General features: G+C 34.8%; 1 protein-coding gene across 1 annotated transcript in view; it reads right to left on the reverse strand.

Annotated features, from left to right (window-relative positions):
* Positions 1 to 8,965: 8,965 nt before the first annotated feature.
* Positions 8,966 to 16,984, reverse strand: part of CPA3 (carboxypeptidase A3) — a 30,563-nt gene continuing 22,544 nt past the window's right edge. Inside the window, exon 11 of the mRNA XM_032263812.1 lies at positions 8,966 to 9,548. Coding sequence (XP_032119703.1) covers positions 9,361 to 9,548 — 188 coding nt within the window. The 3' untranslated portion in view covers positions 8,966 to 9,360. The remainder of the gene's footprint in view (positions 9,549 to 16,984) is intronic.

Consider the following 16,984-nt stretch of genomic DNA (forward strand, 5'->3'; position numbering starts at 1 on the left):
AGGAATTTTGAAGATAGAATTATAGTCTTATTTCCCAAATGCAGTTGTTTTCAGTGACTAGTTTATTCACTTTTTATAGAAAAAAATATGTCATATAGAAGAAGTAGCTTTTGTATAAAGGCATCTGATGAAATGCAGCTAATTAAGCACATAATTTGGTACAGACTGTGTACCCAATATATTTTGGCACATAAAATATTTACTCTGATAGACTGAAGCCGTTACTCTGAACTGGGTCTGAGTTGTTATTGAGACTGAGTGTTTTTAATCTAGCAAATGATAATGACTTCATCACTTCTGACTTTGTGTGTCTGGTTTCAGTGCTGAATGAGATTTTATTGCTGTGCTTTTAGCTTTTGGTAAGAGTCCTTGAGAGATTATTGCTACTAAGATCTTGCTTTTGAAAAGAATATTAAATACTTAATTTATATTTAAAACTCTAAATTTGTGCTAGCCATAAGAAAGTCTCCTAATTATGAAATTTCCTCATATTTTCAGTTTTATGTGAAAGCTGTGAACTTGAACAGCACAGTGGATCATCTCGAAGTTTCTTTCCAAAATGCTTTAATGTTTTGGTCTGTTTCTCCCTGCTTCCTGATGCATTGGCTTAGGACAAAGGTACAGTTTTGGTCATGTTTTAAGCAGGTATATTTTGAAGGCAAACAACAACCACCACTCTGTGCTTTCCACTCTTTGGGTTTGTTTCAGTTCCAGGTTTTCTTAGTGTGTTTAAGTCTACTTCATGGTCCAAGCTCTGGCTAGGTTTTCAGAGATGTGAGTTTTACTTTAGATCAACTTTAGTTTCCTTCATTAAGTTTTTGCGTGGTTTTTACAGGTTCTGGCATTAGATTTGTGACCTCAAATCAGGGGCATGAAATAAGACTTTGCTAATGTTCTCTATAGCCCAAGATGCTAAATTATTTCCACCTGTAAAAGTCCCAGGTGTTGTAGCATTGTGTTTCAGCTCGGATTCTGCTTCAATTAATCTCGGGTGGGTGTGGTGATGAGTTTCTGTGTTTCCAGCAGGCTCCAGGTGATGCTAAGTTTGTTGGTCTGAAGAAAGAGTTTAGTGCACAGATTTTTAAACTTGACTGCTTGGGCTTGAATTTCTGTTCTACTGTTTATTAGCTATGTGACTTTGAGGAGAATATTTAGCTGCTCTATGCCTTCATATTGGCATTTGTCACAATAGGAGTGATTAAAATGGCATTTAGCTCCTAGGGCTTATTTAAAGAACAATTGATATAATATGTGTAAAGGATTTAACACGTGATAGCAAAGCAATGGCTGCTAATCAATATAGCGTATTTTTTTTCTGGTGAAAATAGCTTCTAGAAAATTAGAAGGGGAAAAAAGGAGTCCTAATATTTATTTATTTTTACTTGAGAAATATTTCACTGCTACTTGGTGACTAACCATTCCAATTTGTCTGGAACTGCTTTGGTTTCGCACTGAAAGTCTTGCATCCTGGGAAATCCTTCATTTCTGAGAAAACTGGGACAACTGGTTATCCATATGTTTTATGTACTTCTTTTGTAATTTTCATAATAATCTCTAGACATAGGCTCCATTATCTGAATTTCACAGATGGGTTGATGGGCCATGGTTAGTAAGTGGTGAAGCCTGTATTCAAACCTGCCTTTGGGTGACTTCAAAATATTTGTATGCAACATCTGTTGTACATTCAAAGGTCATTCCTGTATTCTTAGTTAGTCTTTCAAAATTTATATCAGAAACATATTTGGTTTAGAATAAGATAAAGGAATAAAATATCTTTAACTTTTATAAAGTTATTTTATTAAAAAATTAATACTTAAAAAGGAAATACACTGGACATACCAAATTATGAGGCTGCCCTAATCCAACGTTGCCTTAATCCAAAGCCTGAAGAAAGGCAACTCATCTCAAAGGTGTGCTCTCTGAACAGTTGGGTTGCAATGGGGGTGGGAAGCAGACTAGTTAGATAATTTTGGGAGAAAGTGGAAGTTCGGGAGAGGGGGATAGGGCAAATTGGATTGTATTATCTTTTTCTTTCTGATTTTTTTCTTTCCAGTCTTCTACCAAAAAGCCTAGACTTGTGTTTCTTACCTTTTCTTCATTTCCCTGTCTTTGTAGAAGATTAATTGGAGCAGACACAATTGAGCTTTGTCAAGTGGCAATATCAGGGGACGTCTGCACGTAAGAAAGTCCTCAGATTATCCCATTACCCTGTCTCTATGACAGCCAAAGAATCATATCAGCTTGAATCTTTCCTTACTCTTCATGAAACAAGTGCTGTTAACTCCAAAAATACTTCTGCAGATATTTCTCACAGAATTTGTCCAGTTTTACTATTAAGAAAGTGACTGCTCACCACCAAAGGAATTTTTACAATGCTTTTCAAGCCAGAGTTTTCTCAGTTGGATGTAGCCATAATGAACCCACCCCTGGGCAGAAGTTACATTTTTTATGTTCCCAAAGTTGCATTGGATATAACATTTAACATAAAAGCTAAAACATTTAAAAATTCAATAAATTAATACATAAAATATGAATATGAATAATAAAAATTATTTCCAGTTATCGTAAAATCTGTATAATCAACATTTCAAAGCAAGGACTATTTATTATATTTAATTATTTCTGTACATTTCTAAAAGTGTTTTAATGCGTAATGGGTTTAAAATATGTAAACATGTATTCTAACACCTGTTTTTTTATTTTTTTACAAATGTTTTAATAGAAGATAGGAATTGAAATGAAACTGTTACCCTAATTTTTTCTTTTATTTGATTTGTCTATAATCTTAATTACAGATAAAACCTGAGTAAATTTTTTTTGCCAATAAACTACAATAAATAAATAAAAATCACCAAAATTATTGAAGAAATAATAATTTTAAAAATAGGAGAAAAGTTTAACGTTATTCTGTATTAGTGGCTCTCAAAGTGTGGTTCCTGGACTAGCAGTATCAGCATTACCTGAGAACTCGTTAAAAATGCAGGTTTGTGTGCCCCATCCAGGACCTATTATTTTAGAAACTCCATGAGTAGGGCTCAGCAATCTGCTTTAACGCATTGGTGATTCCAATTCATACTCAAGTGTGAGAATCTCTGGTCCAGAACAGTGTCTGATGGGTCATTATGATAAAGTACCATTAGCATTGGCTTGGGAATTAGAATTTAAATTGATGACTCATAAATTAGACAATCTTTCTCCCTCTGCCTTCTAGAGAAGTGATGACCATTGGACAGTGTAGTGTAATGAAAAAAATTTAAATTGTAAAGTGTGAAGATCTAGTTTTCAAGCTGCAACTTTATATATGCAAGTCACTGAAGTACTTTGAGACATAGTTTCTAATATATAAAAGGAGATAATAATAACCTCTCCCCCCAAGTTAGTCTCATAGACTTGTGATCAAATGGAGAAGTACATGTGAAGGCAATTTAAAAATTACCAGTACTATGCAAATGTTACTTTTCATAAGCACATTACTGCCAGTATGATTGCAATTCTTAAAAGCTGACTTTCTCACCTCCCCACTCTTTGCCCTGTGAAATTTAGTTATCTCTTTAAATATAAGTTTTCCAAAGCAGAGATTAAAAAATATTAGAGGCTTTTTGAATAAGAAAAGAAATCGGAGTTCTTGCAAATTATTTTATATATGAGATGGTACATATGAATCTTTTTTTAATTTCATGAATAGTCTTTTAAGCTTTTAATCCACCATGTAAAATAAAGCAATAGCACACTTCAGAGGTACCATGGCAATAATAATGCATTTGGAATGTTAAGTGTCAAATTTCCCTCACATATTTCAAAAATTGTTTTACATTTTTCTGGTTTAACCTCTCTTGACATCAGTGAACTTGAGGCTTGTAATTGAAGGATAAGTGAGCAAAAAAGCAGTTAAGTGATAATGTATCCATTTCAATTCCTGTTTTCTGGACGGAGACCTTTTATGCTAAGTTCATGTGAGAGTAAATTTTTATGACAAAATTATAACCCTCAGATAGATATTACTCAGGCAGGCTGAGATCTGTCCTGGTATAATGGATTTTGTGACAATGAAATGCAAGAGAGTCTCCAAAAAGCTTTGCCTAAGAAAATTCTGACAGTAGCCTATATATATGCTGCCGAAATTTTCAAGATGCTATTATGACTCATTATAGAAAAATGGCTTGGTATTTTAATCATGAAATACAATTTTGTTAAAAAGGAGAAGAAAGAAGTAAAGGCATCATCTTTGAAATATTGCCATGTATTCATTTTAGTCTGTTTAGAAAATGTAGCTTTCAGAACGGTTTTATGCAATAAAATCTTCCAGTTTGGAAGGGTCCATGTATTACTTTCCCCTAATTTGAGTTCCACCCATAATTTTCTATATGCCACCAACTGAATGAAAAGGAGGCATCTTCTGCAGCCTGTAATATGAACTTTACATCATTCTCCATAGTTTGTTTTTCCCTAATGATAAAATACTGCTCCTTTTCCCATTTCGATGGGTTAAATTTTTTGAGGGAAATATGAAAGGATCCCTCAAAATACTATGGCATGCCCAGCTAAAAAAATCACTTCATTTGTAAGGACCACAATATTATTACAAATACGTTGGCAGAATTTAATCATTTCGTACAATTTTGAGATATTTAGTTTTCTGGTTTTGATCAGCAGAACTGTTTTATATTTTCCAGCCATCTAAAGGAAATTTTATATTTGCTTCCAAAGATCATCATAAAACAAGGAAGAAATCAATAGTAAGAAACAATGAAAAAGGAAGCAAATGACTATACAAACAAGAATGCCAGTTAAAATTAATTTTTAATGCGTGAAAACACGATTTCAAATTACATTTGGTTTTGCATTTAATTGTGCTTAAAACTTTTGAGGGTCCATAATTCCCATATTTTAAGAATCTGATGGAAATTCTACACAAAGGAAAATGTACACATGCATATGCACACATTACTTTATACCCCAACGTAGTGGAACTTGAAGAACCACACTTGAGAGCAGCAATTGCTCCAGCTGTTTTGATACCATCCGACACTTACCTCAGTAGGAACCACCTGAGCCAACTCCTTTTAAGACAAGTGTACTTTCTCCCAAATACAAAGTGGAAATTAGTGGGTTAACTTGGTGAGCATCTATTATCTTAAATTTTTTTAAAAAGCTAGGATATAAGCAGGGCAGGCAAAGGGTGATAGTGTCTTGCTAGATATCATTCAGTAGTAGAGTCAGGGTTCAAGCCCAAACCTCCTGATTTCCAGCTCTGTGATTTTTGTGTAACACCATATTATCCTCCAAGGATTTCCATCTGGCACACATCTGGAACTGTTGCACCAGTTGTTTGTTGCAAACGTTAGGATTACGCTTGTTGTAAAGAATAGTGATCCAAATTAACAATGGTTTCACTAAAGAGGACCTTCATTTCTTTTTTATATTTAAATCCTAAGGTAGGTGGCCCAATCCTTGATTAGCATCTCTGTCTGGTGAAGTCCTAAAAGGCCCAGGCTCCTTTTGTCATTTTCTTTGCTTCAGTTTTCAAGGTCATCTGTGGTCCAAGATGACTGCTCAGTGTCAGCCTTCACAATTATATTGCAGCCAAGAGGAATAGAGATAAAAAAGAGCCAAAGCATTTCAGAGGTCTTTGAAGTTAGCTTTCTGGACTTTGGCATATGATGCTTCTTCTTACAATTCATAGACCAGAAAAGTCCAATTATTGAAAATTGTCCTGTGTGCATTCATTATTTAGTTTATGAAAGGCACAAAAGCTTTACACAGCATTTTGCTTGAGTTAGTATGCAGTTTAATATTTCTTTTCACAATCAGAAAAAAAATTATGAGTGATTAAAAATAAAAAATCATAACAAGACTATTCCTCATTCTAAGTGAATAGCTTGTGAATGGCATCCCAGAGTATTTTGCTTCTTTGACTGTATGAATTGTGAATTCGTATGAATTAGTTAAAACAGTAAAATTGTATTTTATTTGTGAGAAAATTTGAGTAGTCAGTCCTATGATTCTATTTGCAAGGGGTTTTGGAAATAGAACCTACATTTGTATGGCCGTACACCTCGTTCAAAATTGGGAGACCTATTATTAGGAAGAATAGAATGAAGAAAGAGGGTAAGGAAAAGAGGGGAGATTTTAGAGCATAATATGCAGTGTCTAAGGTTCAGTGGTCAGGCAGTTTCTAGACTCCATTGCTGCTTTTAGATGCTCAGATAAATGAGTATTTAACTAAGATTTCTTGCTGCTGCTTCTGCTGCTTTGCATGATTTATATCCTGGGAAATTTAACATTAATTTAATACTGCAATACTTCATTGTAGATTTGGGGGACCAATGCATATTCTCTTCTAGAAAACCTCCCATTTCCATTTTCTATATTAAAGATAAAAGGTTAGTTTATAGCACTGGAAACCACATGGTGGAACCAAGAAGAGTTCTCTGTCCTTCACCTTTTCCCATGTCCAGAAAAGCCCAACATCCGTCCCTTTGTAAAGGTCAAAAGAATTTAAACTTTGTGTGTGCAAAGATAAGGAGGCTAGGGGAGAATATGAGAATAGAGAAAATTTGCATGTTTACAGTGCCATATTCTAAGTTTCTTTGGGGGTTACTTTATTTTTTCATCTAAAGAAAATCAGGCATAGATGTTTGTGTTAAATGAGAAACAGATACTCTTGTCAGTAAACCTAATGTTCACTTAGCCAATGAGCACTTCTGTGGTGAAATAACATAACCAGTTGTGTCAAATGTGGGGAGGGGACCTCTGATATGACATTAAAGGTAAGTTTGGAGTCATAAGGCTTACTGGAAACATTTATTTGCATTAGTAAAAGTAATAAGATGTTTCGTTTTTTCATATAATAGAGATGTACACCTCATATGTGCACCTCAACAATTAGATAATGCTATAAAAGAACATTTTCAAAATATGAAACAATGCCTTGAGTGAATTTTATAGTAAGAAAATTGGAAAATGAATGATTTAGATGTTTTGTGGTAAGACATACTATCAAGAATGTATACAGTATATATGTGTATATTTTATTTTTATATATACACATATATATTGTGTGTATATATGTATATACGTGTGTGTGTGTGTGTATTTGAGACAGAGTTTTGCTCTGTCATTCAGGATGGAGTTCAGTTGTGTGATCTTGGCTCAATGCAGCCTCGACCTACTGGGCTTAAGCAATCCTTTCACTTCAGCTTCCCAAGTAGCTGGGACAACAGATAGGTGCCGTCACAGCTGGCTATATTTTTATTTTTATTTTTTTGTAGAGATAGGGTCTCACTTTGTCACCAGACTTGTCTTGTACTCCTTGGCTCAAGTGATCCTCCCACCTTTGCCTCCCAAAGTTTTGGAATTACAGGTATGAGCCGCTGTGCCTGGCCTCTGTCAGGAATATTATTATTTGATAGCACAACTTGTAACTTGGGTACAAAGCCCTTTTACTGATAGATGAGAAATAATAAGGGAAGAGTCACAGTACTTACCACTCAAACTTTCTCATAAATAAGATAAAATTTTAGTTTTTTAAAACTTTAATGTAGATATTTGCCTTCACATATTTATTTTCACAATTCATATCAAGTCAAAGAAGTAAATGCCCTCAGATGGCATTCAAAAACTATTCCATTAGGATGAGATCTTGATAGGAGTTTTTATTTTTAGCGTCTCAGGCTAATTTTTTTTTTCTGATTGAGAAAAAAATATTAAGCTGCATAATAATTCAAATGGTGTGTAAAACTTTTGTGTCTTTATAAACTGACTAATGGATGGACATGGGACAATACTCTGCAATTGGATTATCTCTTTTATCTCCTCCACCTCATGCCCCAATGGAATCAGAGGTATTTATATGAATTTTAGGGTTAGAATCTACTTCAGTCATTTCTTATTTGAGTAAGTGTGAATGAGTATATAATTCCCATATGGCATGTATAATAGAACAAATTTATATTCCCACGTTCTGAAGCTAGTTTGGAATGCTAAATATTTAGATATAGATACCATATTTTTAATGAGACAATATAATCTCATAGCCACAGTTTTGTCTTTTACTTTCTTGACTCTGTCATCTTCCCCTCCTCCCCTTGTAAAGCAATTTTGTTAGTTTACATTTGTTTTTCCTAGACAATTTTGCATGAGAAACTTTGATCTACCGCATGATTTTCAGAACACACTATCATCTTGCAGCTTTGATGGCATGCTTTCTTTTATGGGTCCCTAAAGGATTCATGAGGCATGTCCCAGATTCTCAGGACTTTTCACGATCCTTGAAAACTTTGTCTAGAGTGTTCTGAGAAGTAAGTTTACTGAAAGTCAAGGAACTCTCTAATTGTCCCTCAAATTATATAGTCAGTCCTGTGGTGAGCATCTGTGTCTGGGTTTCAGGAATGTAGACACTACCACTGTTGCCACTTGATTGCACATGGAGGCATAGGTGTTGGGAAGAAGATATTCAATAATATCATCTTAAATAATAGGATTATAAATGGTATAAAGGCAGCAAGTTACTCGAATTGCCTTTGGTCAACATGACTTTCTCTCCTCAACTTACAGTACATTTCCAGGCTTCCTTTCTATCCGTTAGGAGGGCAGCGTTCATAGCTGACCAGACTGTCTTGGCCATGTCTGTACTGGCAATGAGATATTTTAGCAGGTGGTTTCTTCTGATTATGGCAGGCTAAATGAAACTATTTTGAATTTAATGTACATTATGCTGATGAAAACTGGATTGGTTGTGTAAAGGACTGAGATTCATCCTATATGAACCACTTTCTTTCCTGCCGGGACATACTTTTGCTTTTTTGAGGATATAGACAATGTCTTCTATCAGAAAAAAAATAGGCAAATTATGCTTTTGCAAATTGAAGATATTCTTTCTTATTAACAGACTGAATGATTGACATTAATATTGATTATTAATGCTATAGAGAAATACAGAGAATGTAGTGTATCAAAAAATGAATTTTAAAGCATTACATGCATTTTATTTTTTATTGTATTAGCACATAAATTGATGAAGGCCACATGGTGAAAATCTGTGAGAAACAGAAGGTTTTTATTTATTTTCTGTGCCTCACTGTATATCACCTTTCAAAATACTCAAAATAATGCTTTCTGCTGGGTCCAAACTTCATTTGGAGTAAAGAAAGGTAGTTAAAAGGTTTCATTTAAAGCTACTTTGTTATGGTGCTACTGCAAGTAAGTAAAAGCAAACAGCGATAACTTGGAACTTAAATGAGCCAAGAAGGATTCAGGTGATATAGAAGCTGCATCTAGGGATAATTGAAGATTGAGTTTCTGATGAGAGGCACACACAAAAAAGGATTAATTGGCTTATTCCAAAAGGAGGGCAATTCTTTAGGAAGTATGCTTGAGGATATACTTGGCAATAAATTTGACAGCTAGCATGGTCTCTCTGCAGGTTGGCTTTATCTGGGATTCTGGAAGGAGAAAACCATATTTGCCTTTATCTCGGAGCTCAAAGGCAAATGTGTATTTGATGCCCAGGTCATAAGCCCAGTCTAAAGAAGAACCAGATGTCGGGTCTGTAAAACACAAGCAGTAAATATTTAATTAGAGACAAATGCTAATATTTTTAAAATGGAAATCAGTGGTGTATAATTAGCAATAAAAATAATTATGTGTACAGTTAATTGCAGTAATGAATGAGAATAGTGGTCTGAATAGTACAGAGTGCATAGTGAAACATAATCATGACTTTGGAATCCACCAAATGTGTGCTGCATTAAAAAAAATTACATTTTGGTTGGGTCAGTACTAAGTTGAGTTTATTTCCTAGGCACATATTTCTGCAGATGGAGGTGTTCAGAGCAATTGTACAGAGCAAGTGCTAGCAGCTGAGAAAACCAGGCAAGGAGTCACTGGTCATTGAAAACCACCAGGGAAAAACTATACACACCAGCTACACAGAATTGCATTCCTTCTTTTATAGCTTAGGTCTCTTGTCACGCATATTGCTGGGGTAAACTATTTCATACTCAAAAGATCAATAAAATGTAAATTAGTTATTGTAAAGACATATTTAATATCCTAATTCAAAAATTCCATGTCAACTTTTATGAAATTTAATTCAATCTATTTTTTGGTAAAAAGATTGGAAATATAAACACATCTAGAGGTTATATAAATATAACACACATCTAGAAGCTATATACATATACAGGTGCATATACATACCATAATTGCCTTTATGTACTCATATTTTGCCTTACATGATAGAAAAGGTTTTTTTATGGAAAGGCACTTATGTTCTAGGACAAGCAATGAGTTTAACAATAACATTTGAAAGGTTTGAAAAATTTGAAAATTAAGAATTCAAAGCTGTGATGAAGAAAGAGAGAAGAGATATTTTGATGAAAACAGTGTTGGCTCTTAAATTTGTCACCAAATATTTATTAAACCTTTAATATTTATAAGACACATTTCTTGACACTGAGTAGAGTAATTGGTGCAGGGTATAAAAATGCAGAAGATACTACTGGTGTCTTCAGTAACTTACAATTTAGGAGGCAGAAGTCAAGATATAAGTCAATAGAGGCAGAGCAGAATATGCTAAGTACCATAGAAAAGGTACAATTTTTTATCAAGAGTTAAAAGAAAATAGAGATTATTCTTGATGAGTTTGCCTTTCATGCCCAGTGCCAGCTCAGATACTGCCTTCATGATGGAGGAGATGGTATTGGAGGAGAGACTTCAAGAAAGGCTAGTGCGTTTTCAGCTGGAGATGGAAGAAAGGAATTCTGGCAGTGAACTACAAAGATAGAAAAGTATGGAGGCCTTGTTAGGAATGAATGAGATCCAGCTGGATCAGAGCAAAGGGAGTGATGAGAGTTTGTGAGTAAAGCTTAAAAATCCTTGTGACATTTTACTAGGTCAGGTGAGGCGTAGAAACTTTACTTCTTTTTAGATCCTTTTTCTCTTCCCACTTTTAGAATACAATTGTCTTTAGTACTTTTCTAAATACATTAAACATTATATAAATAGACATAATTTTTGATTCAATTATCATGTGATGACAGTGTATTATTTATTTATTTATACTTAATCCATTTTTCTTCCTTCCTTTCTGCCGTGCCAAGGCTTTTTCTGTGAGTGTTTCCTTCATGTTTAGAGGGGTTTCTTTAGCCATTAAGAGTAGGTATTTGAGGGACACATCTCCTGATTTTCTTTTGTATGAGAATATATTTATTCCCTCTTTCGTTTCTAAATGGTTTTGATGGATATTGAATTTACTGAATTTAGCATTGATAGGTTTTTTTAATTCAGCCCTTGAGAAAATGTTACTTCCTTTTGACTTTCATGATTTCACATGAAAAATCTGCTATCACTGGAATTGTTTTTAACTAGATCATTTCTCTCTGATTCCTTTTATGATTTTGTTCTTTGTCTAGTTTTCAGAAGCTTAATTATGATGTGCTTTGATTTGAGTGTCTCTGGGTTATTCCTGCTTGGGTTTCACTCAGCTACTTGACTGTGTTAGTTTATGTCTTTGTCAGATGTAGGCTATTTCAGCTTTCATTTCTTCAACTGTTGTTTTCATCTCCCATTCCCTTTATCTGTCTTTTCCTTGGACCTTGATGACATCAATGTTGGATATTTTATTATTATGCTGTCTGTTCCTGAGGCTTTGTTTATTTTTTATTTTCTGTCTTCAGAATGAGTGAATTCTATTGTTTTGTCTTGAAGTTCACTGATTCTTCCCTCTGTCATATTTATTCTGCTATTAAAGCCCCTCCAGCTTTTTGTTGTTGTTGTTCAGGTTTTTATATTTTCTAGTTCTATGGTTTCCATTTGGTTCCTTTTTATATCCTAAATGTCTTTGAGGATATTTTCCATTTTTTCATGTGTTTCAAAGCCATCTGTAATTGTTGAGGCAATTTTTTATGATGGCAACTTTGAAATTCTTTTCCAGTGTTTGAAATTCCAACGTCTAAATCATCTCAGTGTTGGCATCTATGCATTGTCTTTTTGTATTCAAGTGGTAATTTTTCTTGTTTTTAGTATTGAAAGCGATTTTTGATTATATTCTAGACATTTTGGCTATCACATTACATACAAAATTGTAACTTAAGTCTTCAATTTAGCAGGTAGTCACCCTGTTTGGGTTTAGTACACAGGCCCTGGCCTACTTTTGTGTCTTGTGGTACTGATGACAATGTAGTATTTCTTTTTCCTTTCTTTTTTCTTTTTTTTTTCGAGACAGAGTCTTGCTCTGTTGCCAGGTGCCAGGCTGGAATGCAGTGGTGCGATCTTGGCTCACTGCAACCTCTGCCTCCTGGGTTCAAGCAATTCTTCTGTCTTAGCCTCCTGAGTAGCCTGGACTACAGGTGCCAGTCACCATGCCTGGCTAATTTTTATATTTTTAGTAGAGACGGGGTTTCACCATATTGGTCAGGCCAGTCTTGAACTCCTGACCTCAGGTGATCCATCTGCCTCAGCCTCCCAAAGTGCTGGGATTACAGGTGTGTGCAACAACGCCCGGACAGGTTTTTTTCTTTTTATTTTTTTTTTTAATGAAATGTAGTCTCACTTTATTGTCCAGGCTGAAGTGCAGTGGTGTGATCTTGGCTCACTGCAGCCTCCGGGTTCAAATGATTCTCCTGCCTCAGCCTCCTGAGTAACTGGGACTACAGGCACGTGCCACCACACCTAGCTAATTTTTGTATTTTTAGTAGGGATGGGGTTTCGCCATGTTTGTCAGGGTGGTCTTGAACTCCTGTTCTTAGGTGATCCCTGCACCTTGGCCTCCCAAAGTGTTGGGATTACAGGCATGAACCACTGCACTCAGCCAATATAGTTTTCAAAGCCTTTGCATTGCTATTTTGGCCCGGTTGGTTCACTTAGTGGATAAAGGTGATTGCCTGGTGCCTTAAGTAACAAATGGGGGATTCTAGCCTGTGGGGATAGAGGTCGTTTCCTGATGAGGAGAGTCAGAAGGAAGAGGAGGGACCTGAGGAGAGAACCCGCGAAAGTGTCCATATATTGTACCCTATTATTTTGGAAAATGTCCACTTTTAGAGGCAGTCAGCGGAAAGAGTAGAAAAAAAGGAGAAGGAAGGAGAACCAGGAGAGTTCAAAGCCAAGGAAGCCAAGGGAATGGCAAGAAGAAGAGTTATTAACAGGGTCAAATATTGCATAGAATTGATGGAACATGTGGGCTGAAATAATAGATACTGGCTTCAGTGATCAAGAAAATTGCCACTTTTAGCTAGTTGGATTTAAGCTCGTGAGAAAAAACTCATGCTAAGATGCGAGTTTGGTAGCAAAGGAGGTAAAGTAAATGGGAATTATGTCTTATAATTTAGGATATGCTAGACATTTTAATAAACTCAGCCGGTTTCTAACTGCAGTAGCTCTCTATTTGCAGCTGAGTAAACTGCTGGGATTTCCAAGGGTTAGAGGGTATGACTATTCTATTTTGAGAAATTTACTTTATGTGAAGTTTCTCATTAAGATTAATTGTGGTGACTGGGAAGATATGGAATTTGATTTTTCATAATTATATGATACTATCAAGCAGAATACATTTTTTATCTTCTTGATCTTAAATTTGCAAACCAAAATTAAATAAATAAAATAAATATAACATTGAAAGTTTTTACTTTGAGAAAAAAATATAGAACTTCTTTTTTTTTTTTTTTTTTTTTTTGGCGACAGGGTCTCTCTCTGTTGCCCTTGCTAGAGTGCAGTGGCATGATCATGGCTTACGGTAGCTTCAACATCCCAGGCTCAAGTGATCCTTCTGCCTCAGCCTCCTGAATAGCTGGGACTACAGGCGTGTATCACTGTGCCTAGCCAGAACTCAATTTGTTTAACATGATACTTAGCCTTTTATTTCCATGTGTACCTACTAAGATATGTATATGCATTTATAAAATGTAATAATGATCACTTGCTAAATACCAAGTACCCTTCTATGTGCTTTATGTATGCTAACTCATTTAATTAATTCCTATCCCAAATGTAAGTAACAATTACCATTTTACAGAAGAAGAAACTTAGGCTCAGGGAGATTAAGCAACTTGCTGAAAAACACATAGCTAGTAGATAGTTGAATCAGAATTCAAGCTCAGGCTATGTCTTCAGAGTTCATGTTGTTAATCAGTGTACTGTGCTACCTTTGTGCCACTCTGCAGTCTAGCCAATACGAAGTCTTTACTCAGTTCTATCAGATAATTTTGTTTTTGTTGACAATATATTCTATGTTCAATATTAAGAAAATACTTCCTATTTATTTCAAGGCATAATATTGAGTGCAACAAATTCAATTAGAACAAATCAAAATGAAACTATACCAAACTAGAAATGTGATTTCAGCCCAAAGGGATCCATATAAAGTGGTACTGGTGACTTAATGTGTGCTGCATTTATTGCTTACTTGATACAGTGTTTTCTAAAAAATTATATCATTAAAAAAGTATTATTTAAATGTATTCAATATAACTTATACTTTTATATCAACATTAAGTGAAAATTATATTTGAAGCAAGAGCTGAAGTCAGAGATACACAAGCATAAACTGAAATATTTTTCTGTAATATCAGTTTGAATGTGTCTTAGTACATAGAGATTTGGTGTTACAAGCTACAAGTCTTAGCTTTGTCTTTTTCAGAATTTACATTCTTACATTTTAAGAATGTAAATTCTGAAAAAGCAGAATATGTAGAATGTGAAGAAAGAGCACTGGGTTGAGAATCAGGGGTAGATCTAGCAATTTTGGTGCATGCAGGAAGCTACAAAATATGTACTTTGAAATTAACTTTTTAATTCATGTTGTGACTCAGATGAATTTTATTAATAATGCAAACTTCTTGTTTCTTATCAACTCAAATAACTATTCTTGCTCATTAGGTACTATGTTTAGGTATTTCTAAGATGATGAAGGATTGGATATGCCGTTTATATGCATATATAATAATTTCACATTAACGTTACTATTTACATTTTTGTGCCATCTCAATATTGCTGCTTTGGGGCAAAGTGGAAGGTATACTATTTAAACTCTGGTTTGGAATGCTGATTGTTGTTTTTGTTCTGCCCTAAAGTGATAAAATCTTCCTGTATCAGAATTTCAGTCTATAAATGAGGGGTTTTGCTTAGATCAGTGATTCTCAACCCTAGTTTCATCTGAGAATCACTTTAGATACTTTAAAATGAATTGAGTGCCTGAGCTCCACCTCAGACTGATGGAATCAGAATCTCTGGGAATGGGAGTCTAACCATCCATGCATTTTAAAAGCTTCCTGATGTTCTAATGGAACTCATGCTTGAGAACCATGGATTAGATCATTGCCTATGTTTCTCCCTGGTTTCAAAATTTATGATTTTAACTTATCTCATATGCTTGCTTCTCATGTTCAAATAGCAAACATATTTTTTTTCTGAAAGCCAGAGCTCCTCCATAAGTTGGGCTTAAAAAAAATTCTCCCCCAGTCCTTTTTTTCTGTCTTCATCAAGTCAAAGAGAAAAAAAAAAAAAAACACTGGCAAATTCTAGATGCTTTTCCTAAATCTGGGGACAAGTTAAGTGACAATCAGATTATTGGAATGACTAAACTTTAATCATGTTTTTATTTTTTATTCTTACCAAGTCAACTACTTTGTTACCTTCTGTTTCTCATGAATGTTTGATGAACATTCTATCAGATGCTTTTTTAAGGCAGTCTGTCCTAGAAATCTTTATCATTAATTAAGCTGCTGCAGCACTGCATGACAAAGGAAATTCTTTCTAAATCTCAATGACTTTAAAATGTTTTAGTATAACAAAAATCTTAAATGGTGCTGCACAGTTAAACAGAATAGTAATTCCTCTTGACTCTATCTTTCCGTTTTGAAAGTGACACATGATGGCATGGAGCTATGGTAGTTTTGGCTATCTGCTCCTTCCAGTTAGAAAGTGACTTCCTTAAGAGTAGTAGTTTATTGCCTCCTAAGTCCTCTCATCTATCTCTGAAAGCTCCAACATACTGACTTGCTACTGGGTACGCCATACATTTTTGTTCATTAAAAGATCTTAATGCAATGCCATGCATAGCTCTGTATTCTCATACTTTTGTAGATATACACACACACACATGCACGCACACATGCATATGGATACTTATTTGATGCCTTAATTGCCTTTTGCAAAGTTTGTTCCTGTTTGGAATGCTTTGTTCTTTTCCTCTAAGAATATATGTGTTTTTCTTGCTTAAAGGAATTGCTCTTACATGATGTCTGGGTGGCTTATTTACTAGTATCTACTAAGTGGGCTGCCATTTTAAACTAATGTTCTAGTCTGTCCTCTTGTTCTTTACATTGCTTACTTTTTGTCTACTCACATAGCTGAGTACATAGCATCTATTTTGCAGTCTTGTGGTCATCCACCTGTATGTGTAATGGGTTCCCAGCATGGCTAGGTTGTAGCAAGATCTGTGTGGATGCTGGGGATCATCTGTATCACTACACTTTCTCTTCAGCACTTTAACAGTGACTGGTGGATAGGTGATTGTTAATGAATGTGGTTGAGAAATGGGACTTTTTCATTTTTTTAGTCATTTCCCAGTTCTGCCAAAGAAGCCTCTGATAAATAAGCCCTAGAAACTGTATATGTTGATTCCAGCATTTTCAAATTCTATAGCCATTGCTGAGGATGCAGACTTTTAGTTCCAAGTTTATACTTTTAGCTGGGATTACAAAAATGACTTAAAAACTGTTACCAGATAAAATTGTTAAAATGAATCCATGGATTCATACGTACATATATATTTTTTAATGCACAGATTCTAAAAGTGTAATAAAAATATGAGTGTATGTTTGGTGGTGGCAGGGTTGTTCATGAAATTTTTAAGTCAAAAGGCTGTCTTCATGCTAAAAAATGTTGGATATTTGGTCTAGAGAATGATGCAGGATTAATCAAGCCCAGTTCTGTTGTGGTTTCAACCCACATTCGCTTCTTTTGAATAAGCCATTTTCATTGAACC

Source organism: Sapajus apella, unplaced genomic scaffold (assembly GCF_009761245.1).
Source record: "Sapajus apella isolate SASKATOON/1434 unplaced genomic scaffold, GSC_monkey_1.0 scaffold4, whole genome shotgun sequence".
NCBI classification, from domain to species: Eukaryota; Metazoa; Chordata; class Mammalia; order Primates; family Cebidae; genus Sapajus; species Sapajus apella.